General features: G+C 44.4%; 1 protein-coding gene across 2 annotated transcripts in view; it reads left to right on the forward strand.

Moving 5' to 3' along the window:
* Insc (INSC, spindle orientation adaptor protein) overlaps window positions 1–27,505 on the forward strand; it is a 138,540-nt gene that overhangs the window by 41,257 nt on the left and 69,778 nt on the right. For both annotated transcript variants that reach the window (XM_023719360.1, XM_004634904.2), the window contains exons 3-5: window positions 18,846–19,191; window positions 20,104–20,156; window positions 21,251–21,374. In XM_023719360.1, the coding sequence (XP_023575128.1) occupies window positions 18,846–19,191; window positions 20,104–20,156; window positions 21,251–21,374 (523 nt within the window). The remainder of the gene's footprint in view (window positions 1–18,845; window positions 19,192–20,103; window positions 20,157–21,250; window positions 21,375–27,505) is intronic.

Genomic DNA, 27,505 nt, shown 5'->3' on the forward strand with positions numbered 1-27,505 from the left:
GTTCTTGCCCTTGTGGCTCCTTGGCCAGAGGCATTGCGGGGCCTTGACTGGTGTGGTTTTCCTCAGGAAGGAATGTGACTCATTGCCAGTCCATCTGCCTTGACCTTGATTTTCACTTCTCCTCTGTGTGAGTAAGAAGATCAGTTGTCTGCTTGAGGAGGGAAGCCTTTTGCTCAGGGAGCTGGCAGCTTCAAGTTCATGGCTGAGGACATCAGAGTTGGTGGCGCAGGGACAGCAGGCACCTTCACAGCCCAGCCCCAGCTGCCCTGCTTCACCAGACGTCTTATGTTGGGGTCAGTCAGCAAATCGAATAGGAGAGGTGGAGCTCAGAGAGCTAATGACAGAGAGTCAGGCGAGCTATGCAATTACAGGACGCTCCCTGCTAGCACAGTCCAAACCTTAATGAGCTGCAGGCCCCAGACTCCAGAATTGAGAAGAGCTGCTCATTATGTGGCGGCACAGTGACCGAGGCTGGGAGTGGACAGGCTGTGTGTGTGTTTGTGTGTGTGTGTGTGTGTGTGTGTGTGTGTGTGTTCAACAGGCCTGGTCTCTTCCCCAGACCCTTTGCTGGACTCTTCTCTGCCATGGCCCTATGGGTCCCACTTGTCCTAGTGCCTCATCCTGAAGCCAAGCCAAAGAAAACCCAGCTCTTCCCCAGATGGGCTTGCTCCCTTAGCGAGGGCCAGACACCCAGGGCTCAGCTTTGCTTTTGTCCCTCTCTTCATTTCACCTCCCCCAGGTCCCTCACTCTTTCCCATCCTATGTCACTGCCTCAGCAAGGCTGCTTTCTGTTTCACCTCCTTCCTCTCCCATAGTCCACCCTGTGGGTCTGTCCTGGGTCTCTACTGACCGGCTAGATGCATGGTGTTGTCACTGTCCTGCTTAAGAATGCTCTCTGTGGCTCCAAAGTGTTTTCAGGACTAAATTCAAATTCCTAAGGTGTTTGATTACCTGGTCTATTGAGACCCCTTGCTGGTCACTGCCACACCAGTTCCTGATGTGTAATTTCTACTGTGTTACTGTTTTTGTGTCTCTAGACCTTTGTGCATGTCATCCATATTATGTTCAAATCCTCTGTTCCTTGTTATCCTGGCCAATTCTTCTGTCCTAAGACCCAGGGCAAATGTCATTTCTTTTGTGTAACTGTTCTCAGGCTTCATCATCTGTGATTCTGAGTTATCCAATTCATAGCACCTGGATGGCAGTGTGATGTTTAGCTGTTAAAAACTGAGACTTTAAGGGCCAGCCATATAGCTCAGTGGATTAAAGTACCTGCAAGCAGGCACAGGGGCTGGGGGCTCGATCCCCAGGTCTGCTGTGCTGGCCCTACTCCTGGGGCACACTGAGATGGCAATTGAGACTAGGAATGGTGGCACATGCCTGTAATCCCAGCTCTTGGGAGGCTGTAAACAGGCAGATCACTATGAGTCTGATCTAATAGTGAGACCCTGAATACCCTGTAGACCCTTCCCTAAAATAAAGTAAAATAAAAAAGCTGAGACTTTGGAATCTAGCCGCTCAAGTTTGGTGGCTCCACCATGTACCATGTGATTTCTCTGGACAGAAGTCTTCTCATCTATAAAGGGGATAATAACAGTACTTGCTTCCCAGGGGCTGTGGGAAGGAGTAAAAGATATGGAGGGCTTAGCACTGTACCTGACTTCTTGCTGGAACTCAACACACTAGCTACTGGTGTACTTATTACCAGGTCAGATTGTTGGTATTTTCTGCCAGCTTGATGTATTGGCTGAGATTTTCTCCTGTGCAGCTCAGTAGGCTGAGCAATTGGAACAGGACTAGAGAACAGACCATAGGAAACACCCAAGTCCAGCCTGGGGCTAGCACTTCCTGGCTGTGGGGCTTTGTGCAACAGGCAACTTCTCCTGGCCTCTGCATCTAGGGTCCTTGAGGAAGGCAGGGCTCCCAGTATAGCACATGGTAAAGGATCTTTCGCCCTTTGAGTTTGCACATAACTGGAGAGGGAGAATCTGGGTCAGAGCCTGAGGCTGGGGCAGGAGTGAGGTGAGGTAGAGGAAGGCGGTCCACGTGGCTGGAGGCTGATGCAGTTGCTGGAGCCTTGCAGATGGTGTTGTGACTAGCTCTGGGACCCCTCTGGTGGCAGTCTCTGTTCTCACCCGCCTTTCCTAGGACAAGAACCACCGACACTTTAGATCTGTGAGTCCCCCTTCGGGAAATGAAAACACTTTCCTAAGCAAAGACAGCAGAAGAGAACAGGAAAGTCACAGGTAAGCCCTATCAGCTTTTTAGTATGTGGCCAAGTCCCAAGTTGCTGCCAGGTAGGCTAAGCACAAGCACAAGGACGGCTGAATGTGTGTGCATGAAAATGATTTATATTTTTTACCTATGGTGTTAAATCTGACATTGAAATACAGCATAGCCATTCATAAAGTAGGTTATTTCATTCATAAAGTAGTTTACCACAGCACTCAAGGGTCCACAGATTGAAAATCTGTGTTTCAAGCCAACCAAGACCACTGTGATCTCAGGTGGGTCATTTAACCTTGTTAAGCTTCGATTTTCTCATCTGCAAAAGAAATCCTAAGAGTAGTGTGAAAGCTAAGTGAAGTTACACATACAGAGCAGTCCATATAGTAACTGACACAGGATCCACCTTCAATAAATGTTCCTATGGTGATTATGCATTTTTTCCTCCTTGACAGTCACAGATCAAAGAGATGGACAGTAGAGCAGCCCATTTGAAAGATGTGAAAACTTAATTCAGTTTCATATGTAAACACTGAGCACCTTCAGTGTACCAGGCCAGTACTTGGGGTGATGTGTAGTGGGGACAAGACAGACACAGGCTCGCACTATATATGGTCTGGTGTGTAAAGCAGACAACTGGAATTAAACAATTGAGACCAGTGCATGACAGAGGGGCGCAGGGTGCTGCCGGAGTGTACAGGATGTGAATTCATCCAGGAGTCAGAGAAGATTTCCTCAGAGGATAGGTTTAGAGCATGGCTGTAAGTGCCAACAGGTGGGCACAACGAAGAGAAGCAGCACAAGTACCGGAAGAGGTGCAGAGGTTGGCCTCATGGTAGGAGGCTGGAAGAACTCACTGTAGCCAGGGTAATGGCTAGAAATGACAGGGAGTGAGCAGATGAGGGAACTGAGGTCCAGAGAGCGCGAGAATCAAGCGCCAGGGTGCACAATTACCTAGAGATGGGAATGGGAGGAGGACACAGGTGATGCCTGCCACATCAGCACACGGACTCAGCCACACCCTGACAATGTGCACAAACACATGTCCTTTTAGAAGGTAAACAGTAAGGATTCTGGGGTTCATGGAAGGCCAGGAAGTGTTAGTAATGTCTGCTCGAGTCCAGGCCATCTAGAATGTCAAAGGGTGTTAGCGAGGTGAGCTCTGAGTCATCTGAGCAGCTCACTGAGTAGAAACAGTTGGCTGGTTCTTAGGCTTTCTGCTACCCAAACAATGGGCTCCATGATGGGGTTGGACAGATTAGGGCAGGGGGAGGGTGCAGACTTTGGAGCTGGGCAGACCCACCCGTGCTGAAGTCTTGGTAACTTTTCCTGCCTGGTGTTGGACACTCTTGGAGCCCCGCTGCGAGACAGCGATGATAAACGGCATATGTACACCTGTGAGTGAGATATTACATGCTTAGGTGCTACGCGCGTGTCTGGTGTGCACAAGGTACTCATAAAATAGTTGATTTTATAGCATGCTTGGAACTATGATAGATTAAATGGAAAGATTTATAGTTAGATCTCTTCCCTACCCTCAAGCCCTCTGATGCACTGAGAGAGGTCTACGTCCTGGACAGTTAAATACGACAGAGTCCATGTGCTCTTCATACGTTATCTCCAGTTATTAGAATTGAGAATTTCTGGGTTATCCAAGCTGTGAGATCCACCCCCTTATTATGTTATACTGAGAAATTTAATTAATATATTGTGGTCCCTCACTTATCACAGAGGTTACGTTCCAGCCAACCCCGCCATAAGTGAAAATCAGCGAAGTAGCTACATTATATTTATTTTATATATATATATATATATATATATATATATTTAAGGCTCTATAAACCCTTCCCACACTCTTATAAACTTTTCCCATACTTTTAAAAACATTTCTAATGTTCTTAACCATTTTCTAACCTTGTAAACCTAAGTAATTTTAGCAGCACACATATACTGTATGTTACTGCAAAATCCCGTGATACAGGAAAAAATCCGTGCTAAATAGTTTTAGATTAATACTTTTCAAAAACCCTGGAAACAGTGAGTCTGCGAAAGTTGAACCGCAAAATAGTGAGGAACTACTGTAAAATGATATGGAACATATACACCAAATATGTAGCTGGTGGGATAAGAGGCAAATATGAGGATTTCTGGGTAACTTCAATCTTTTTTTAAAAAATTAATTTTATTAAGAAACAAATAGCAATGAGACAGTTTCAAAACTGATTAGTAGGACAGTTTCAATTAATTAATTAATTAATTTCAATTAATTAATACATTGCATATTGCTATTTTTGTATGTTTTGTTTATTCATAGTATAAGATGCAGACGTGATGTCCTGTCCAAACACTATTAGTGCAAATCTTTCTTCTCACTGAATTAAGAGAAAGTAGCTGTATATCTATCCTAACTATTTTGTATATACAGATACAAAATGGGCCTTCATTTGTATCCCTTTTTGTTTAGTTTTGTCAGAGATGGGTATTCCATTGTCATTTAAATATTGTAGATGCATGAATTCAGCAAAATAATCCAACATAGTCCAGGAGTCCATAATAGTAGTGGGTTATCTGTAGGACTGGTGATGTCAGAGGTAACTGCAATCTGAAAAGTCCTTCACTTCTATTGCTCAGAGCAGGGGTCTGTGAGTGGAGCTGGGTGAAAACACAGGAGCATACAGGACCAGGGGCCACTTGTGCGTAGTGCATAGATGAAGGGGATCTAGGTTAGAGTGTACCGAAAGAGAGAAAAGCCTTCATGATATGTCTGGATCGCACTGGTGTCAGTGTCAGCAGCAGGTCAGCAGGGGCTGGGTAGTGTGAGCCTCTTAGCACCATAGATTGTTGAAGCATCTACACTTAGCAGGTGAATGTGGAATGGCTCAAAATGCTGAGGTCCATGCTTCTCAATGTAGGACTCAGGAGCGGATCCGAAGCAGCGCGATGAAAACCTTGGGGAATTTGAACACAACTGAACAACAACTTTTCCCATAGTCACACTTGGCTTGGGCTTCACTATTGCCTTTGAGCAGAGGGGCTGGAAGTTAAAACCTTGACCGTAGTACAAATTATTTATAGTGTGTTGCATAAATAATTATACTTAAATTAACTGTTTTGTAAACAGTATATAGTTCCCTACATAGCTGAGGTTAAGTTGTTCTAAATTAATCTATGTCTTGTTTTTATAAATCCTTGAGAAAGGGAGTCTTCAGGTTGGGTTACAGAGAGGCCTATGGGCTGAGTTGACCCGGCTGTTGTCTGTGACAGGATTCCTTAAAGGACTTGGGAAGTATTCTGTTTCCTGAGAATGAAGCCCAAGGGGCTTATGGTGGCTCCCAAGGCCACCCGAGATCTGGCATGACCCCTTCCCTGAGCCCACATCTACTCATCTTTCCTCCCTCCCTCCTCCTAGTCACTCTCCTCATCATACTGTGTCTCCCTCAAGCCTGGCATGCCCTCTCCCAGGACCTTTGAGCTGGTTCTTTTTTCTGCCTGGAATACTAGTCCCCATACAGTTAATTCTTTCATTCCTTGGAAGTGTTTGTTCATATCCTACCTTCTCAATAAGCTCTACCCTAATCATTTACTTAAAATGATAATTATGGCTCTGCCTCTTATATAAAAGATGTTGCTTCCCTTTATTCCACCTCTGCTTTTAATAAAAATTATGTTTTCAATGATTACACAAGTTTTAAATTTATCGCACTTATTTTATCTGCTTTTCTGCTATCCTGTGCCCCCTATAATTGTGCGGCAGTTGGTTTCTTTCGCTCATTACTGTACTCCAGTTGGCACTAAGGAAGTATTTGTTGAATAAATGAGTGCATTTAGTGGCCCTAGTGAGGGCGTGTGAGACACACACTCTACGTGGATGTAAGGAGGGCCTGAGAGCTTTTGGAACGAAGTTGTGTGGTGGGCAGCACCGTGACAGTGACCAGACACTGAAAAGCAGAGGTGGCACAGCCCTCAGACACCTTGGGGTGAACCCCGCACTCTCATCTGAACCTGTTTCTCCTATTCATTCCATCAAAAATCTGGGCCTCATCTTTGCCTGTCCCTCTGATTCATGATCTATGTGGAGTCAGCGTCGAAGTCCTGCTGATGTCATCCTCTTAGTTGTTCCTGAGGAATTGTTCTCCAGCAATCCTTGCCACCAGCGCCCAAGGTTCCTTCTTATCTTCTTACTTCTGTCACTTGGGGTGAAAATCCTTGGGTTGTACTTTATTTCCTTGAGTCTTTTAAATATGTGAATCAACTTTGTTTTGGGATAAAGTGTTCCTGTCAAAAAATTACAATGATAGTATAATTCTCTATCCTTTAACAGTAACATATTCTTATTTTTGACTGCACAAAGGATCCCTTCCTCTCTCCTCCTCTTCTTCCCTCTCTTCCTTTTCCTCTACCTATCCTTCTTTTGTTCTATACTTCTTTCTCTTTTATTTTCCTCTCTTTTTAAAAAATCAAATATGTCTGGAATATCCTTGTTTCTATGCATGTAATGTATTTATTCATATGAAGTTAAACCACCCTCAATCAGGAGAGCTGTCCCAATTTATAATTTTTAGAACTTACGTTTCCGTGGTATGGATCTCTTTTTCAGAAACTTATATATATTATGTGTTGTATTTTCTTTACTTCCTTTAATATGTTATTATTTTTATTTAATATGTATTTATACAATATTTTATGTAATATATACATAAGTATATATATATTTTTTCGATAATTTTATTGATAAACAAATAGCAATGAGACAGTTTCAAATTAAATCGCTAGGACAGTTTCAATAATTAACACACTATATAAGTATATTTTATAAATCTTATATAGTACATATGTAGGTTAGAATGCACATGATATGTACATTACACACACATATGTAACTTCACTTACAGCAAGCCTAGGAATGAGTTATAAGTATCTCTCTGATTACCAGAGTGGAACACACAGGAGAGAGTTTGTGTAAATTTCTTTTATTTACATGTATAGCATGTGGCAGAGCTAGGAATCCAGGAGTCCAGGAAGCTCCAGAGTTCGTGCCGTGGTGGAAGCAGTGACACCTAGTAAAAGCCGCAGCGCTACCAAAAAGACCCAGAAATGTGTCTCGTGAGCAGTTGGTGTGATGATACCTAGAAGAGGTTGTAGTAGGAGAAGTGCTGAGATGCTTAGTGGAGTCTGGAAAGCACGACATGACCCAGAAGAGATGGCAGCCGTGTGGGAAGGGTGTTAGTGCAGGGGAAGGAAGAAAGACAGGATGGCAGGATCTTCCAGGCCCATCTCGGGATTAATGGACCCAATTTGATGGGGGATGCACCCTGGGCACCCTTGGACATACTTGGGGGAGTCATCAATGATGATGGGACAAAAGGGGAGCTAAGATTTATGTGCTTATATCTGTTTCTTCTTTTAGACTATGAGTTTCCCAGGGCACATAGTGCTGACAGGAGTTCAGTGAAGCAGTTGCCTAGGGATAGCTTGGAGGATACTCTCTACTGTTTTAAACCTTGACGAACTGGTTGAGAAAATTGTGTTTGTTCCTGGTGTCATATGGGGACAGTCAGTTCCCCTGGGAGTTCAGATCTCTCTCAGCAACACTTCTCAAGGGCTTGGATGTGTATATCTGCACCTTACTGAAGCATCGTTTGCCTGTAAGTTGAGGTCAGACTCAGAGAATCAAGACGATGTCTGCTAAGGGTAAAAATCTACCTAATCACATCAGGAACATTTATAAAATGGCTTCCAGAAAAGTTTTTTCTGGTTCTATTGATAGTTGCTTTATTTCTATTTAAAACCAAAATCTTTACCATCACATTTTTTGGTAGAATCTGGTTACTTGCCCAAGTCCTAAAATTTTTATCAAAGGGCAGGGATCTCATTTATTATTTATCCCTACCAGTCTAGAACATGCTTTCAGATGGCTTAGCAAGACTCACAATCCCTGTCTCCCAAGGAATCTCTGGCTAGTTGATTCATTTATGTACTTTAGATACCTAGTATGTGGCAGGTCTTATGCCAAGGGCTGATGACCCTAAGATAAACCAAACGTTGTTTGTTTTTGAGGCTATCTCAACATTTGGTGAAGGAGACACACAGGTAAGGAATTGCTCAGTGGCATCAGGGGACCTAGTCTCTGGGATATAATTGTGTGTCTCTATGTCTTCATCTGTAAAATTAATACAGTAAGAGTGTCATGAAAATAAAAGTATTTTAAGTGTGCAGTTCTTTGGGTACTGTGGGGACTTTGTGAGTGCTAGTGACTTTTCTCTACTTTGCCTTTTTTCATGACTTTAAAAAAGTAAATGGCCAGGGAGATGGCTCAGTAGAATAAGCACTTGCCTGGCAAGTGCAAGGGCCTGGGTTCAATCCCTGGTTCTGCAAAAATAAAATAAAATAAAATAAAAATAAAAATAATAAAAAAAATCTAGCTTTTGTCATTTAAGTGAAACACAAGTATGTCATTAGCTCAGTGATTTAACTTTAATTTAGATACAGTAGTTTTACCACAAGGCATTCTGGGAAAAGTTAGGCTAAGGTGGGGGTTCCTGAGCAGTCAACATGTTTTGCCCTTTACTAAGTGATGGGTCAGAATTCCCAGTGTCCTCTCTTTCTGGCCAGGGTTGCCCCTCAAACATAAGTGAGATATCCTTGCTTGATGAAGCCTGAGGACCAACCACCTAGGAAACTAGGAGGGGAGAGGAACCCTGAGTTTAGTACTCTGCTTTATTTTTCTTCTTATCAAATGTCTTTGTTTCATTTTTAGAGAAAGTGAGAAGTGTCTTTATACACAATTTCTAAAAAGAAAAGATGTTTTAAGATCATTCTTAAAGATAGCTAGATCTTCTCTTCTCATTAGGCCTTGTCCTCCTCATTTCTGCTACTGTCACCCTAGAAGGCAGCTCATGCAACAGGATAGCCTAGAGAAGGTTTAGCAATTATGTCCCTGGTCACCCTCCTCCCCGGAGCTTTACCTAGGGTTGGTGACTCACAGATTCCCTGCCCTCCTCTTGCTTATGGCAGCCCTTAAATTTCTTGCTTGGGAAAATGTTAAGGCTGCTTTGTCCTATTCACTGTCCCCCTTCTTTTTGATAGAGGTAAATAGCCTGGAAGGGATGAAGCACATAGAGGTTAAGAGCAGGTCTGGAGTTGGATATACCAAGATTTCAAGCTTATTGTTACTGTGTTTTATTAGAGTGAGTTGTCCTGAAGAGAAAGTGAAATGATTCATGGTAAGCACTTAGCAGGTGGGCAACACATGGAATGTGTTCAATAAATGCTAAGCATTATCATAGTTAGCACTGTAGGTGCTAGTGTGATGTGTATGAGGAAGGACAGCAAAAAACATGGCTCTCAGCATCTCTTGCGAGCTATGTGGTATAGACCTTTCACATTCAGTATTTAATCTCATTCTTCCTTTGACCTCATGTGGAAGTTCCTATGACCTTGATTTTACAGATAATGATATTCAACCTTTTAAAAAATTATTTATTTGGTACAGGGTCTTGGTACGCAGCTGGGACTCATCAAGATACTCCTGTCTCAGCCTCCCCAGAGCTGGGATTGCAAGGGTGTGCCACCATGCCCCATTCTGGGGCTGGCACAACATGCCATACTGAGGATCAAACCCGCGTTCTTGCACTTGCAGGAAGGCCCTTAGACTGCTGAGCTATCTTCCCAGCCTGATGATACTCAGTTTTGAAGGATTTAAGAAATGTACTCAACAGATTAATTTATTTTGTTAAAAACTTGGATTCTGGTTATCCTGGTTGGGCAGTGAGCAGGAAGGAGCATCTGCCTTGTGCTTTCTTGTATGCCCATGGCCTTTATATCCTTGCATAGCAGGTTGTCTGCCACCCCCTGGAAGTGCTGGCCCAAGACCTATCTATTCAAGTGATAAAATGGGGAACAAGGGTGTCAGGAACCAGCCAGAGGGATAAACCCATGGTGGAAGGCCCAGACTCAGGAAATTGGACTGGGAGTCAGCCACTAGTTAGTTTGGGGGCAGATAAAAGGGATCAGACTCCATGGCAAGGCCATTGATTCTTTGCTTCTTTCTCCAGAGAGAGGCCCACCTATTCCAATCAAGGATTCTTCTTCCACCTGGTCTAGTCAGGGACTACTTTCTTTCCTCTGTTGGGGTTCTTTGAAGAGGTCTCCACTGTCATTCTTTAGTAAAGTTCTCCACCCCCCAATCCACTGGTGCTGGGACCCTAGGGCTTCCTCCTGAGAGACTGGCTGCACAAAACCAGACAGTGTGGTTTCAGATCATGCTTTTGTCTGGGGAATAAGCAAGGGAAGTATAATTCTTGTTGGTGAGGGGAATGCCATCTGGACCCCTCCCACCTTACTCTTTGTTTTAAAAAATAAACTTCTATATTTTAGAGTAGTTTTAAATTTATAGAAAGGGGCTGGGGAGATAGCTCAATAGAATAAGCACTTGCCTGGCAAGCGCAAGGTCCTGAGTTCAATCCCTGGTACCACAAACAAAACAACAACAAACAAACAAATTTATAGAAAGTTTCAAAGATAGTCCACACCATTTCTCTGATTTTTAATGTCTCTCTCTACATTTGTCATAACTAAGGAGCTAGTACTTGCCTGTTACTAAGACTAGACCCTAGACATTATGCAAATTTCACTCATCTTTCCATAAATGTTCCCTTTCTGTTGCAGGATTGCCCCAAGGATATCATAGTATTGGTAGCTATCACATCTCCTTCATCTCCTCTCGTCTCTGATAGTCTCTCTGTTTTCTCTTGTTTCTGATGGCCTTGACAACTTAGGTTATCTTATACAAATCTCTTAGTTTGGACATCTGATGTTTTCTTATTATGAGTTTAAGGCTATCTGTTTTGGGGGAAGAATGCCACAGGGGTAAATCCATATCACATATCATATCAGTGCAGTCAGTATGATTAATCATTGGTAAAGTTGATCTTGGTCACTTGGTTAAGGTGGCATGTACCAGAGGTCTCCACTGTGAAGTTACTTTCCATTTCCTGTTTCTTTAGTTTTCTCTTTGGAAGTGAGTCACTAAGGGCAGCTCCTATTCAAGTCCCTGAACCTATAAAACCTATAAGTTAAAACCTTTAAAAATATACATACTCATGTGAGTATTTGCAAAGGTAGGGAAATAAATCTATTACCAGATGCATAGAAACAGACATCCAAGTTACAGACAGATGGAAACCCTGATGAATTCGTATCCAGAAACACATATACCCAGGAAAAAAAAATCAATATTGTTGTCTTTTCTCTTCTCTATCCTCATAGGTGAATCGATCAGGATTTTAATTAACACAGCTTCTAAAATCCTATTTCTTTTTCTAATTTTTAAGCATCTTCAAGAGCAAGAGCTGAGTGTGCCTCTTGTGTATGTTGAGGTTTCTGGGTTTGACAAATCTGTGAGTGTGGGATATAAGCAGGCTTTCCAGGATGGTCCCAAGCTTGAGGCAGTGGGTGGGCCTGACTCTCCTTCTCTCCTTTCTTCGGTCCTTCCATGGCTGCTGGGTTTCGGTGGTCCTTACCCTTGTTATGATTTTGGTCTTAATTGTGCTCAAAGGCTCACGTGTGAAGAAAGGGTTTCTCCCTAGGTGATGGTGCTGTTGTCAGGGGCTGAGACCTTTAGGAAGTGGGGCCATTAGTAGAAGGAAGAGAGATCATTGAGGGTGTGTCTTTGAAAGAGATATTGGGGTCCTGTGCTCCCCACCTTCCTCTGTTCTGAGCCACTCTAAAGAGAACAAGTTCTTCCTTGTATCTTTACTGTGATCTTTGTCACCAGCCCAAAAGCAATGAGGCCAAGCAACCTTGAATAGAAATGACTGAAACTATGAGCCAAAATACATCTTTCCTTCTCATGAGTTGTTATCTCAGATAACTTGTCACAGCCACAAAAATCTAAGATAGCCTGATAGGTTAATGCTAAGGGTTCAGGAGTCTTCATTCAGAAGATTCTAGAGCTCTTGCTCTTGAGCTTAAGTTTTATTTGTGTCAAGTTAGCACTTGATACTTGTCCTAGATGCTAAGATGTAGCTATCTTTCAATATCACCAGCTCCCACCTCTGTTGTGCTTCTCTGTCACCCTTCCACAGCCTTTCAGGGCTTTCAGGGTAAATGCTTCACACCTATCCTGACATTCAGTGCTTCTCAAGATCAAGTCTGGATTCACTTTTCTTTCTTTTCTCCTTACTCTTCCCTCTCTTCTGGAATGTAAAACCCTAGTCTAGGGCACTTTCTCCTTGTTTTTCTGATTGCTCGACTTTGGAATATACTTCCACTGTCTTGATGTGTCCAAACCATAGCTGCTCCACAGCCACCTCCTCCAAGTGCCTTTTCTTGAACTCCAGCTGGAAGGGACAGCTCCCTCCCTTGAGTTCCCTGAAGACCTTTAAGGCATGGCGACTCTGCTTATTCACTGTGTGCTTGTGTTTTAAAAAGGCTCATTTGTTTATAAGATAAATTAATCACTGGGCTTGTCTTCCCACTTCCCATATGATTCTGAAGTTTCCCCTGGCATGTCTAAAAAGCTGCCATCATTAGCATTGCCAATGGACACTGTTATGGTTTGTGTCTAGTTGTCCTCCCAAAGCCTCATGCAGTCAATGGGACAGGCTTCTAGAGTTTGTGATTGATTCATGATCCAGTGCTGGGATTATGTGTGTAAGTGGGGTAAGTAACCTGCATACAATAGGAGGAAGGTAGAGAGGCTTGCTAGCTACTGTGGCTGCTGTTCTTCTCCGTGCTCTTTGCTGTTTTTTGATGCCATGAATTGACACCAACAGCAGTCTCTGTGACTCAACTCTTGGCTCTACCTGTCACCATTTGGAGAAGGAATTGGATTCATGCAGCTTGGTTAGGAGCTTATCTCTGGCTCTACCTACAACTGTGGCCAGGGACATGGTCACCTTACCTTGACCTGACCCCTGGGAATTAGCCCATGCTTGGGACCAGGGTCCTTTAAAAGAGAAGGGAGAAGCTGATGGCAGGCAACTGCCTCAGGAAGTTGCTAATGGAAGTTGTCTCCCCTACTGACAAATGGGGTGGGGGGAAGGAATGCAGGGGAACAAAGAAACAGATGTCGACTACAAAGTGTTTATGGAGTGAATGAGTCACTATCTGATTCGATCATTTGCTGCCTCTTACTCCCCAGTGTGTCTCCCAGGTGTCTCTAGGGTGCAGTGAGCATGTTTTTCCATCTCTGTAACTCTGTCCTCATCAAATGAGTCTTGGGGCACTCTCTGGGTAGCCAGTGGGAGTGTAAGCATAGGGACTCTTCATTTAGGTAGAGAGGTGGAGCAGTACATGACAGATGCTTGCTCACTTTTTTTTTTTTTGGCAGGGGGCATGCTCTAAGTGGGTTACTAACATACACTCAGGCACTGCCAATAGACCAGTAAAAGAGATTGTCCCTCATAGGACTTCAGAGAGTTCAGGCAAAAATCACCAATGAATAACATCATCAGTGCTCCAGGGGAGGATGCAGCAACCCCAGGGAGGGGCTGGTGAGCTCCGTGTGGGGCTTTTCAGAAGAGGTAACCCATGCATAGATAGGTATTGGGTGAGAGCATGTCAGGGAGGGAAGAAGGAAAAGAGGAATGAACAGCATGCTTGAGGCTACAGGGGATTGTGAAAGAAAGTGGGACATCTGGGAAGTAGGGAGGTGGAGTGTGTCTGGAGTGTGTGCCTGTGGTAAGGATGCTGAGAGTGGGGAGAATATGCACAAAAGAGAGGTACGAAAAGGGGAGCTAGGGCCAGACCCCAGAAGCCTCCTATCCTATCCTCTGGGGATTTTACTTACCAGGGGACGGTGCCCTAGGGCACACTGAAGAATGTAAGCAGGGAAACAACACATTTTAACATCAATGTAGAAAGTTCTGATACATTGTTGGGGAAATGTATCAACTCAGCACCCACGTCATTGCTTTTAGGCCCAACATGGCAACATCCATTGAACACACTCTACTCCCAGGGAGGGCGCACTGTAGAATTAAGATACTGATGTGCAAGACACTGATATGAGGATGTTCATTAGTGCATTATTTGTAGTGGTCCAGAACTGGAAACAAAGTGAGTACCCAACAATTGGAGAAATAATTTAATAAATTATGGTAATAATTTTCAGACATCAAGAAAGTACTTTATGATTCTACTGTGTGACTTAAGATGACTTCTATGTTCTTTGAAAATAAAAAGAGAGCAAGATGTGTATATTGTGATTATATTTGTGAAACAAGCCATGAGTCAGGAAACCCTAAACATATATATATATATATATATATATATATATATACTGATAGTTGTATAGGAATACACAAAGGCAAAAAAAAAAAAATGGAGTGATCCATACAAGTGGAGTTGGCCAAGGGAGGGGGCAAGGATGAGGGTGTGATAATAAGAAGTAGAAAATGAAGAATGCCTACAATCAATGCTGTGTGTTATATAGTCCATGTGTGTAAAGCTTAGAGAGTTGATAGCATAGAATGTGAAGCAGAGTGCTGCGATTTCATGTTTCGGGTGAGCCCATCCCTACCCTGACACATGCCTACCCTGACACATGTAGTGTCTTACTCTCTTTCCTGTGGCCAGACACAACACTCAACACCCACAACTCAAAGGAGGAAAGATCTACTTTGACTCATGAATTCAGTCCAGGGCTGGCTCCTGAGGCAGAAGCAACGTGGCAGAGGAGGCACTTGGCTCGGGCCCAAGAATATTGCTTGGCACAGTGGTGGCGCAGGTGCTCAACTCACCACAGCCAGGAAGCAGAAGGAACAGAAGAGCTAGGGAGAAAGCTAGAACCTTCTGGGCCTTTCCAGTAAGCCACCTTCACCAAGTTCCATCTCCTAGCAGCAAATTACTTACTGAACTTATTAGCCAGTGACCCCACTGATGAGCCCAGCATTTTGATCATCTAATCAGTGTTCATTGAGCAGCTGGGGGACATTTTAGACCTAAGCCACCATGTTCACAAGGTTTTACAAAATGTAATAGCTATTTTTATGAAGAGGAAGGTCACTGGTGAGTTTTTAGTTTTAATAGCTTGAAAGGCAATTTTCTAGAAGGAATTATGAGTTTAGATTCTGTGGTTAAACAGGGTAAATATTGTGGTTAAAAGTTATAAAGCAGTGTTAGAGTCCAATGTTGCCTTTCCAGAAGCCCTGCTCTTTCACATTAAATAGCTATCAGCATGAGGAGTCTTAACCTTGGTAACTGTAGTTTGACTATCATTTCAGTCTTACTTGACACCTTTGCTCTACTGGGTTGGCTCCATCAGTGCCCTTCTTTCTTGTATGAATTCAACAAAAGACAAGTCTTTCCTTTTTTCCTACACAGCTCTATATCACTGTAGTGGATTTCTAACAGGTGGTCAATTTCTTACACCCAGCTGAATTAAACTAGCATGGTGCTGGGTTTCAGAGGCCCACCTGAGGGTTGTTGCCGGCAGCATAAAGGCAGAACAGGAACAGCTGCCGAAACACTGTTAGGGATGCTGCATGGAGGTGTTGGAGCTGTTGGAAGCTGCTAGTTCTCTTGAGCTGTTCTGCTGGAGGACCTTGTCATGCGGGCTTTCCTGATGAACTTTGGGGGAGCTCTGGTCCTCATGCTGAGCATCACTTCCTGGCTCCAGAGGAGGGAGATGGTGCACTGCTCAGCCTCATGAAGTTTGTCGCATTGGCTTTCCTGATGGGAACTCAGCTTTCCTCATCACTGGAGGATCTCAGGACCTCGCTGTTGCTGAGTATGCCTGTGGTACTTTTGGGGGAGCTCTGGTGCTTGTCTGGAGCTTCACCTCCTAGCTCCAGTTCAGATCTCTCATCCTGCTAACACAGATCCTTCATCCAACTGGTAGAGACTTCCTAGCTTCCACCACCGACCTTTGGGCCTTTCTAGCACAGATCTGTGAAGCAGGCCTGCATGGGACTTTGCTGTGGGCTCTAGGCCTCCAGCTGGATTGGTAGGAGGCTTTGTTATGAGCTCTAGGCCCTCAGCTGGATTTGTTAGCATTTAGTGTATGGATAGATTTCCTGCACTTGTAGTATGTGATTCTTGGGTGATTCATTGTAAAATACTATGTCCTGTACTATATTGTTCCTCTTACAAAAACCCCAAACCATGACAGCTGCCTGCTGCACACCCTCCTCTATCACTCTCACCTCACCTCACTGTGCCAGCTCCTCTGACCTCCTCCTACTTCACATATCCTGAAGGTAATTCTGCCCCAGAGCCTTTCACTTGCTGTTCTCTTTCCCTGTAACACTTTGCCTCTGCATTTTCACATGGCTCCTTCCCTTTGCCCAAATGTCCCTTTCTTTTTTTAAAAAAATATTTTAATATTCAATTTATTGAGACATTATGAAATTCATATGTTACCTTTGACTTATACAATTACAAGAGGTGCTCAAAGTAGCACCCATTAGCTCCCATTTATTAGTACAGTGACCTCTGTGTCTGCTGATAAGCTTATGCATTTTTAAATTTTTTATTATCTTTTATTGAGAAACAGCAATGAGACAGTTTCAAAACAGATTAGCAGGACAGTTTCAATAATTAATACATTGCATATTGTTGCCTTCATAGTGGTTATTCATAGTACAAAGAGGCAGACATGATATCCTGTCCAAATACTATCAGTACAAATCTTTCTTCTGACATTACCAGTCCTATGGATAACCCACTACTGTTATGGACTAGTGGACTATATTGGATTATTTTGCTGAATTCACACACCTACAATATTTAAATGGCAATGGAATACCCATCTCTGACAAAACTAAACAAAAAATGGGGATACAAATGAAGGACCATTTTGTGTGTATATATATATATATATATATATAATAATTAGGATAGATATACAGCCAAATATCCCTTTCTTAATGAGCCTTCTTTGATTCACTCATTTTAAATAGCATTGCCCTGCCCCCTTCCAATCGAAGCCCTCCTCAGCCCTCTGACTTCTTTCCTAACAATGTGCATGTTGCTGCCTATCTCCAGCATGTTCCTTGCTTCTTCAATTGACTGTCATCTCACTTGAGTATAACTCTCATAAGGAAAGTGTTCGCTGCTGCACCTCGAATCTGAGAACATTACCCGGCACATTGTAGACACCAAGTGCATATTTGTAGAATGAATGAATGTCACACAGAGAATGGCTTGAGGCAGATCAGGCACAGAAAGACTAAGCAGAAGACAGCTGGAGCTGAAGACAGGGCTTTGAGCTCAGCCCTTAGTAATTACCTATATGTATTGTGGGGTATAGTGATTACCTATATGCATCTTCTCTGATGGTGGAATGATGTTGAAATCTATCATTGTCTTTTGCTTTCTCATTTACTAGTTTTTTGCATGAGTTGAAAGCTCTTGGAGAATGGAGACTTTATGTCTTCATCTCCACTTTTCCTGCTGTGCCTAGAACGTACACGATATTAAATATACAGCAGTCACTGAAGTGTTCAGTGCCTCATTAATTGCCTGGTATTACTGGCTTATTTAACTAAGTGAATTCCAGAGTGGATTTTATTTAGGATCTCATCTATGTTCTTGTGCTATATACTAAATAGAACTAATTTTGTTCCATTACAAGAGTGGTACATATGCTTCCTATAGAAATTTTGGAAATTAGAAGAAAATTGAAAAAGGAAAGAAGGGCTGCATTTTCATCCTGTGTAAAGATCTGTAGTATTTTAAGTCTTCCTTTTAAGTCATTTCCTTAGGTATGGCTTTTTAGCACTATTGGCATAGTTTGTTTTCATTTATGTTTTTATATACAGCTTTCCCTAATTAGTACGCATTTCCTTTTCCATATACTTCCTGAAAAGCATTATTTCAAATAAATGAGTGCTATATAACCATGTAGCTCTGTCATAGCTCATTTAGGTAACTACTATTCTTATCTAGGTTACTTCAGTTTCCCCTTATTATAAAGGTCAGCGACTACTCTATCAGCCCTCATTACCAGTTTATTAGTCTGGACACCTACTACCTGAGCTTTTTATCTTGCCCCTAGGGCTTAAAAGCAAGGCAGAAAATTCCAAAGACATTTTTTGAGGCTTCCTATAGAAGTCAAGTAAGGAACTCCAGGTCTACCACCAAGCTCCCTGTTCTCACTCCCCACTCCCTAGTCTCAGGATGCGGGGAGCAGCCCTGGGACCCAGGTCCACAGTTATTAATGTATGTAGAGAGAAAGAGACTTAGGGCTGGTCAGATAACTCAGAGGACTAAAGGACCTGCTTAGACAGAGCAGGGGGATCAGGTTGGATCCCCAATGTGTCGTGCAGGCTTCGCCCCCAGGGGGCGCTGAGATGGCCATACAGACTGGACGTGGTGGCGCATGCCTGTCATCCAAGTGCTTGGGAGACTGAAAACAGAATCACTAAGAGTCTGCTCTGTGTAGTGAGACCCTGTAGCCCCTGTACTAAATACGAGAGAGAGAGAGAGAGAGAGAGAGAGAGAGAGAGAGAGAGAGAGATGAGTTTAAGGTTCGTGAATGGGAAGACCTGGCATATAATAGATGCTTATAAAAGATCTGATGGCCTGGGATCATACAGATGCTTAGTGAACACCCTAGGGACTAAGGCCTCTGCAAAGGGTCCCACATCGGCATTCTGCTGCTGTTCCCTCTGCAGGCTGCACCTCCTTCAGGTGGACTCGGTCCAGCGCTGGATGGAGGACCTGAAGCTCATGACCGAGTGCGAGTGCATGTGCGTCCTGCAGGCGAAGCCCATCAGCCTAGAGGAGGACACGCAGGGTGATCTCATCCTGGCGGGAGGACCTGGCCCTGGAGACCCGCTGCAGCTGCTGCTCAAGCGGGGCTGGGTCATCAGCACAGAGCTGCGCAGGATCGGGCAGAAGCTGGCGCAGGACCGCTGGGCCCGCGTGCACAGCATGAGCGTGCGGCTCACTTGCCACGCCCGCTCCATGGTCAGCGAGTACAGCGCGGCCAGCAGAAGCCCCTCGCAGGAAATGGGCCAGGTCAGCTGCCCTGGGTGCGGCTGAGTGGGTGCTGGGTGAGAGGATGCCTTCCAGTGGGAATGTGTGTGAGTCCAAACCTTTCTTGAGCTTCAGCGTTTCCCCTTTTCCAACACAGCAGGGGAAGAAGGACCTTTCCTGAGTGTCTTCCATGTGTTAGGCATTGTGCTAAATGCTTCTTACACATATCTCATTTTACCTGCCCTGGCTTTGATACAGGCCCTGCCACAGTGAGAAGCGGCACCATGACGGCGCATACCAATTCTAGCGGCAGGCTGACACTGACACTTCCTCCTCCTTCCCCTCCCCTCCCCTCCCCTCCCCTCCCCTCCCCTCCCCTCCCCTCCCCTCCCCTCGCCTCGCCTCGCCTCGCCTCGCCTCTCCTCCCCTCCCCTCCCATCTCCACCTCCTTTGTTTCCTCCCCCTCTTCCTCTTCCTCCTCCTTCTCCTCTTCCTTCTTCCTCCTCCTGCTCCTCCTCCTTTTAAAATCTTTTATTTATTTGATACAGTCTCTCTCTGCAGCTCAGACTTGGTAGTGATCCTCCTGTCTCAGCCTCCCCAGTGCTGAGATTACAGGTGTGCACTACCATGCCATGCAGCATGTCATGTAGTACTGGGGATCAAACCCTGGTCCTTGCATTTGTCAGCAGGTGCTTAGACCACTGAGCTATCTCCCCAGCCCCTAATCCTTCCTTCTTAGAGCTTCCCAGTTGCTCTGGTGTCCCTAACTGCTGAGTGTTAATTCTTTGTGTTCCCAAAGCAACTGGTCTGTTCTCCCTCACATATCACGGAGTTAAAGCTTAATTCCTGCTCCCCAGATTGCATTACCTGATTCTCCACGTTTATGCCCAGCTCAGCAGCAGATCCTGAAGTGATGCTTATTACACTGAATGACATTGATCTGTTTTCCTAAAGGTCGAGAAACTGCTAATGGAGAAATGTTCAGAGCTCTCTGCAGTCACGGAGAGGTAAGTGTGGACCCTGGGTAAGCTGCCCCCATCCTGAGACTGAGGAGTGGGGAGTGAGAACAGGGAGCTTGCTGGTGGGCCAGGAGTCCTTACTTGACTTCTTTAGGAAACCTTGAGAAATGTCTTTGGAATTTTCTGCCTCACTTTTAAGCCCTAGAGGCAAGATAAAAGGCAGAGGAAAGATGTGAGCATTAAAAGAAAGGAGGATATTCAGGGAACAGGTTCTCATGGCCTCAGAGAACCTCTGTGGTCCCCGGAGTCTAGGCAAGATGAAAGCTGACACTCACGTCCCGACACACACAGGCACAGATGTGCGCAGACACTTGTGCGCATATGCAGATAAACACACACTCGGTGTCATAGAAATACACTGACACCCTTTTCTCTCTATTTTGCACACATAAACATGAACACATTCACACTCAGAAGTATGCTCACACACTCGACTTCACATGCACACATTCCTGGAGGTTTATCTACACTTGGCCTCACCCTCGTCAGCGCTGTCCTAGGGGTCTGACCTGCATCTCAGCCCCATCAGGGGCTCTGCGGGGTCTTTAGTCTTCCTGGATGGAACATTTTCAGTCTACAGGGGTGAACTTGAACCTGATTCTCTGTGTTCTTCTGGAGGGAAGAACCCCAGGCTGCCTTCTGCTCAGTGTGAAGAGACAGCTTTCAAAGCGCGTAGGCCCGGCCTCCCATCTTCAGTGTGAGCACTAGCATCCTTGGCACTTTGGTGCCCACTTCAAGCTTGCCACTCCTATGTCCCCATCCTGACACTGCTGAGAACATAAACCTCAGCTGCAGTGGTGGCAAGAACCTGAAGGAGAAGCCCAGGGATGTGAATCTGCCACTTTTCCAGAATTCCTGCCTAGTGACAGGAGCTGTGAATTTCCATGTCCAGCCGACACTTCTCTGCAGCCTCAGGGAGCAGGAGCTGAGCCTCTGTAGAGCGCTCCCTTTCCGATTCTTCCTCTAGTCTCCTATTTCCACGAGCCAGGCCCAGAGCAGGCCCCTCTCTGCCCCCAGCAACGTTCTGGAGTGACTGATCCTGTGCCCCTTCCCCAAGCCCACCCACGATGTCTTCTCCCCAGGTGCCTCCAGGTCGAGAACGAGCATGTCCTACGGTCCATGAAGGCCTGCGTGAGTGAGACGCTGAGCACACTGGGCCAGCACTTCGGCCAGCTACTGGAGTTGGCCCTGACGCGGGAGGTGCAGGTCAGTGCAGGCTGGGGGCAGGGCTGGGTCCTTGTGGAGGGAGGGCAGAGGGGAAGTTGCTCAGGTCGGCTTTCTTGAAAGATATCCTCCTCAGACCACACAAGTCAAAGCTAGCCTCCATAAGGCCAGAATGTCAGAGCTTCCCTGAGCATCTACCCCAACTCTGTGTCTTCTGGATGTGCACAGAGGGGCCCAGAGAGGGGAAAGCCATACCCAAAGCCCCATAGCGAGGCAATGGCAAAGCCTAGTATCTCCCAATTATGCATTCAGCATTGTTCTCTCCATTCTTAAATCTTTTCTGCTGACTTATTGTTCACAGTACACCCAAAAGATCTTATTGTTCTGCAAGACTTACGGCACTCTCAGGAAGGAAGCCAATTACTGAAGTCCTGTCAGCAGAGAAGAATCTAGAAAGGTCACACAGTCCAGCTCCTGCTTTTAGGCAGGCTCAGGCTTAATTCTGGAGAGAGAGGAGTTGGAGCCAGACCAGTGTACTTTTGAACCGTGTTTCACCATGAGACCTGGGTCAATTTCCTTAATGTTGCGTAGGCTCACTTCCCTGATCTATGAAGTGAGGAACCTTGGAGAAAAGAAAAGTGAAAGGAAGGGCAAAAACAAGCGGAAGGCGCACAGCGTGCAGGATGGTTAAAACACACGTGAGTCCCTCCTTGCCCTTGCTGCTTTGGAAGCCTCCCAGCACATAAGGTTTTCATTATGAAAGGTATTTACATGTTTTTTATAGTGACAGAAATACTGTGTCACATACTTGTCATTCTTTTCCCATCGCCCAATGAAAGTCTCCCATAAATAACTCTCCAAATTCACCCTCTACTAGGCCCAGAGTCTTCTGGTTTTCCTTCCATGGTTCATTCTGCATAGCCCCAGGTCTTTGTTGCTGCCTTCCCTCTTGACCCGAATCACCCGCCGCAGTCCAAGCCTGTCTACCCCATTGGACTTGCAGCCATGCCAATATGGCTGGTCCCAGGCATCTTCTCTCTCCCAGTCACAGAAAGGTTCTCAAAAGCCACTCTCCCCACTTTGAGAATCTGGGGCAAATGGAATAGGGATTGAAGGCTGAGGTGCTGGGGTGGTGGAGCATGGGGAGACTGAGGCGCTGAGGCTGGCATCTCGAGCTGCTGAGCCAGGGCTGGCAGTCTCATGGCGGGGAAGTTGGAGGCTCAGGCTGGGTCTCATCTCCCAAACTGAAGCATCAACTCTCAGGACCAATGGGATATGGGGCCTAAAATGGGTGAAGAGATCAAAAGACTGATGTGGGAAATGAGGGAAAAAGGAAATGGACTAGAAGAATTTCTGAGCGGGGGTACAGAGGCAGCTGCAGTTCTATAGGCCACTTTTTTATGTCCACTTGCCAGGCTGTTCACATTCGATGGAAAAAGCTGAAATGGAAGTGTTCGGCTGGGGTGTGAGAGCTAGCTGGGTTTGGAGCTCAGAAACTCTTTTGTACCATGGGGCAAAGGGGTCGGCATCCTCCATGCTGTAGGACAGAGAATCCTGTCCTTGTGGCTGCCAGGCCTACTGGGGCCTTTTGTCCAAAGCCCAAAGCATAGTGCCTTTTGCTTTTTCCTCATTCTGATGTTACTCAAGGTGGAGTATCTGATCTAATGTGCCTACTTCTGGCACTGTCCCCACCTCACTGGCAACTCTGGACACCCGGGACAACAATGCCCAGCCTGGGAGCTGAGCGGGGTCACCTACTCTTTTGTTAGAGTTTGCCACCCCATTGACCTCTTTCCCCATTCTCTGTGTGTCCGCATTATTTGTTTTCTTATGGAAGTCCCTTTCTCTTTCCCCATTTCCTCTCAGCCACTTTGCCCTGGAGTCCTCCCAGCCTCCCATGGGCTGAGCTTGCCATGCTCATAAGAATTTTCGGCTGATCTTTAGCTTCCTTTTGAATTATAAAAATCTCCATACAGGACATGAGTGACAGTAAGAAGAAATTGGATGAAGGTAGTGTAATTTATGCTCAGTGTTGTAATCATGTGTTTCCTAAGCTAATGACTCCGATACAGTTCCCTGGGATGGTAGGATTTGTACCGGGACCTATATTTGTAGTGTGTTCGCATAAATGCAGTTCACTTCTCTACATCAGAACTTCCATGAGGTGCCGTTCTGCCCTGCAAATCTCCCTAAGGTCCTTATGCATTATGGCATTTTCTGTCTGGCTTGTAGTTTCCACAGGCAAAGCATTTGGATTTCGTATTTCTAGTGCATGTATCTTTCTAGTGACCTGAATACTTCCTGGCACCGATTGTTAAGCGGTACATTCTATACTTGCAGAATCACTATTTTTAAGTTCAAGTAAATATTTACTGATCCTGGGAAGCTGGCGTTTCAGGAAATGCAATTTGGTAAACAATTTTTTAGTACTAAGGAGGTACACATGCTCTTACGTAAAACAACGGTCTCCCTTATGCCCAACAACATAAAAAAAAAGTGGGGAAACAGTGCTTACAGTAAGGATGTGATTCAAATCTAGCATTACTCTTCAATGATCTTCCTGAAATTGTGTTATGTCTAGATTTAGGACTCGGGTGAGTAATGGATAGTATTTGTGTGTAAAGGAATTTTGTGGGATAGCAAAGGGTTGAAGAGCCAGGTTAGTGAGAGATGCTGGAGGAGGAGGAGGAGGAGAAGGAGGAGGTGCTTTACTGACAAATGGGTACTCTGCTCCCTAAAAGGTTCTGTGCTTTGGAGCAGACAGATTTAGGGCCAACGGGTCTAAATGTCAAATAAGCTCGTGAAGGGTACATCATGTCAAAATAAGCTCGTGAAGCAATGGCCTGCCCTGTAGTGGAAGGGACTCGCCTGCCACTAACATGGGCAAACTGTTATCAAGAGGACATAGCTACTAGGAGGAAGTTGGACTGGATGACCTACAAGCCTCATTATTCCATGATGGGTCATAATTTTATGAATGAGGGCATTGTGAGCTGGTGGACCAAACACAGAGTTTAGACCTCAAATCCTGATTGATACCATTTATGCAAACTTGAGCAAGTCATTCACTTTTCCCTGACCCCTAGTTTCCTCTTCTCTTCTGTGGGTTGTGGCTAAGGGTAAAAACGCACGTGATAATACTCTCTGACCTGTGTCTTCTGTTTATTCACTATAGACCTGCTGTGTCTTAAGAGAACCTAACGAGTTTTGCTGAAAAAGCTCTTAACCTCCAAATTGTTTATTTATTCAAATCACTTAACTACTTGGTAGGGAGCATATTTTAAGGCTTAAATATTAGAGGTGAACAGTGGAAAATTAATGAACATTTATGCTTAGTCTACATAGGAATAAAGGGTTAGCTTGGTAGGGAATATAAAGGGGAAAATTTTGCCAAAAATTAGTTTGCTTGAACATAATTTAAGGGCTGCTTTATTGAATGCATTAATTTTCATCTGTGTGTCTCAATTTGTGACTTAGATTCATGTGAATGGATGTTACATTCATTCATCTATTCATTTAGTTAGTGATTTTTATTTAAAATATCACTTTAAGATATAAATGACTGGGGAGCATAGTTTTGAGTCTGGAGCTGAGTGAGCTTCTTAAAGTTTCACCTCACACCTAAATTTCTCCTTATTGTCCCAGATAAAGGTGGACATCTCTAGTCCCCGGCTGAGAGACAAGCACCAGTGCTAAAACAAAGCTCAGACTACAGGGCCTTCCTGAAGGAAAAGGCAGTTCCTAAGCTGAGCATGCTCTGTTCCTTCTTCCAGACTCATCAGTTATCATCCATCCTTGCTCTGGCAGTGAGATGGCCTGCAGGGGTGGGGTAGTGCATCCTTGGAGGTACAGGGATTTCCAACATGCCTCCTAGGATGCTGATGGGACTGTGGCTGGGCCCCTTGCAGCAGGAATCCTGCCCTCTGTGTGGGAATCCTTTTTCACTTCATGAAGCTATTCCCCCAGATAGTCTCAACTTTGTGTGGATTTTTTGGGAATTACATGGGCAGCCTAGATTTTGCTTGCACCAAGTTTGGAAATGACTCGGAATGTTGGTCATTAAATGAATGCTAAGGGGCTGGCCAAACAGTTCAGCGGATTAAAGCGCCTTCTTAGGCAGATGCAGGGGCTGGGAGTTCAATCCCTGGGCCTGCTGTGCTGGCCCCACCCCCTGAGAAGGTGATTGAAACTGGGTGTGGTGGTGAGCACCTGTAATCCCAGCATTGGGAGGCTGTAAACAGAAGGATCACTACGAGTCCAAGCTATGCAGTGAGACCCTGTAGACCCTGTCCTAAAAAACAAAACAAAACAAAAAATGAATGCCAAGGATACTCTGAAACAAAAGCTCAAAATTTGCTTCCTATTCTGTTTGACATTCTGATTTTGCTCAGCCATGAGGTCCAATATAGGTTAAGCAGAAGCTGCAATGAGATCAAATGGCAAGAAAAAGATAATCCAAATGGAGGTGCTAGATGACAAATAGATTTCCAAAATGTTAATATGCCTTCTATCCCATTTCTGTAAACAAAAGCCAACAAGCAGCCAACTAACTAGCACACAAACTAAAGCAAGATTTGAACCTAACTCTGCTCACCTCAGCCAGTAGGCCTTATTCCAAAGTTCAGGAAAGGTTTTCTCCACAGCTGACAACAAAAGTGGGAAGGATGTTCCTTCGAGGATTGACAGTATCTTCTGCTTTTATAGTTCTTTGCGAAACCCAAAAAGTTAGTGCATTTGACACGTATTACCACATTCTACCATTACGTTCACAGAAAGGTAAAGTAGGCAATTCTCACTCCCAAGGCCTTCCGCTCCACGCAGTTTGCCCCAGGAGTCCATCCTTAGAATTGCCAAAAGTTTCAGATGTCTACCTGTAACTGAGAAAACAAACATGGGGAGCAGATACAGCCTTAGCTGCACCTTAGAGACGTTATCAGTCAGTGTGTTTCAGTTACCTGCGGTTCATAAAAATTTTGAATATATACTCACTAGGGGAAAATGGTTATGATAGAATAATTGTGATAGTATTTTTACTGCATAGGGGAGAAAACTGTCCCTGTTCGCATTGAAGGGCATTTGATACCATTTCATCTTCCAGTAAAGTCAGGAATTTGCCATGCTTTGTGAGGACTGGGTGGATTTGCATTCTTCCCATTGAGCCTCCCAATGTCTGGCCCCCTCTCAGCACTGTTTCTCCCATCCCAGGCTGCACTGCTTTTTTATTTTATTTTATTTTATTTTATTTTATTTTATTTTATTTATTTTTTGCCATAATTTATTGAAAAACGAATAGCAATGAGACAGTTTCAAATCAAATCGGTAGGCTTTTGACTGCTTGAAGCAACTTAGGTCAGTGACGTTCAGGCCACGTGCAGGACATTCCTCAGGCTCCCAAGCATTTCCCAGGAGAAATGAAAGCATGTCTGATTTTAAGAAAATATTTCAGATCTTCAGCTTTTATTTGATTTCTTAAATAAAACCATCTTCCTAAAAGTATACTCAGTTTTTAAATAGTCCTTGCATTACTTTCCAAAAGAAGATGTGCTTATCTTTCATCCTAAATCGTCCAGCCCCTGGCTGTGCCATGCAGGAACCCAGAGGAGGAGGAGGAGGAGGAGTGGGGAATCAAGTGCAGGAGAAGCCTTCATTCATGAACTGTAAAACTCTCAAGGCTCCATGGATGATTTTGGTGATGACAGAGGCGGTGGAAATGTTGTGTTTTCCCAAGTATGGGAATTGGCTGAATTCAGATATATGGAAAAGTGTGTATGTAATTGAGGGTTGATGAAAGTTCCCAATTTCTTTGATCCTTTCCAGCTATTCAAGTGTGTGGCTCTTACAGAATAATTTTTTTTAGACCAGAGCAAAGACAGAACAGGCAGAACACATCAAGCTCTAAAACCAGATTTTTAAGGCACATATTTACATGGAAGCAATTCCTCTCAGCTGTTTTTCACATTCGGGTCTAGATTATGACATTAGCTGGGGAGAAAAGTATCTTTGAAGAGCAATGGGCTCTGAAGATCAATAATCCTGAGTATTCCAAATGTGACTGGAATCTTTTTTAAGAACAACCAAAATTTTCAAGATGTACTAGATAAAACACAGACACAATTTTATATTTCTAAAGACATTGCTTAAGAAAGCAGCGAAAATTGTTTTTGCCAATGTAT

The sequence above is a fragment of the Octodon degus genome, unplaced genomic scaffold, assembly GCF_000260255.1.
Source record: "Octodon degus isolate 3935 unplaced genomic scaffold, OctDeg1.0 scaffold00067, whole genome shotgun sequence".
Taxonomy (NCBI): domain Eukaryota; kingdom Metazoa; phylum Chordata; class Mammalia; order Rodentia; family Octodontidae; genus Octodon; species Octodon degus.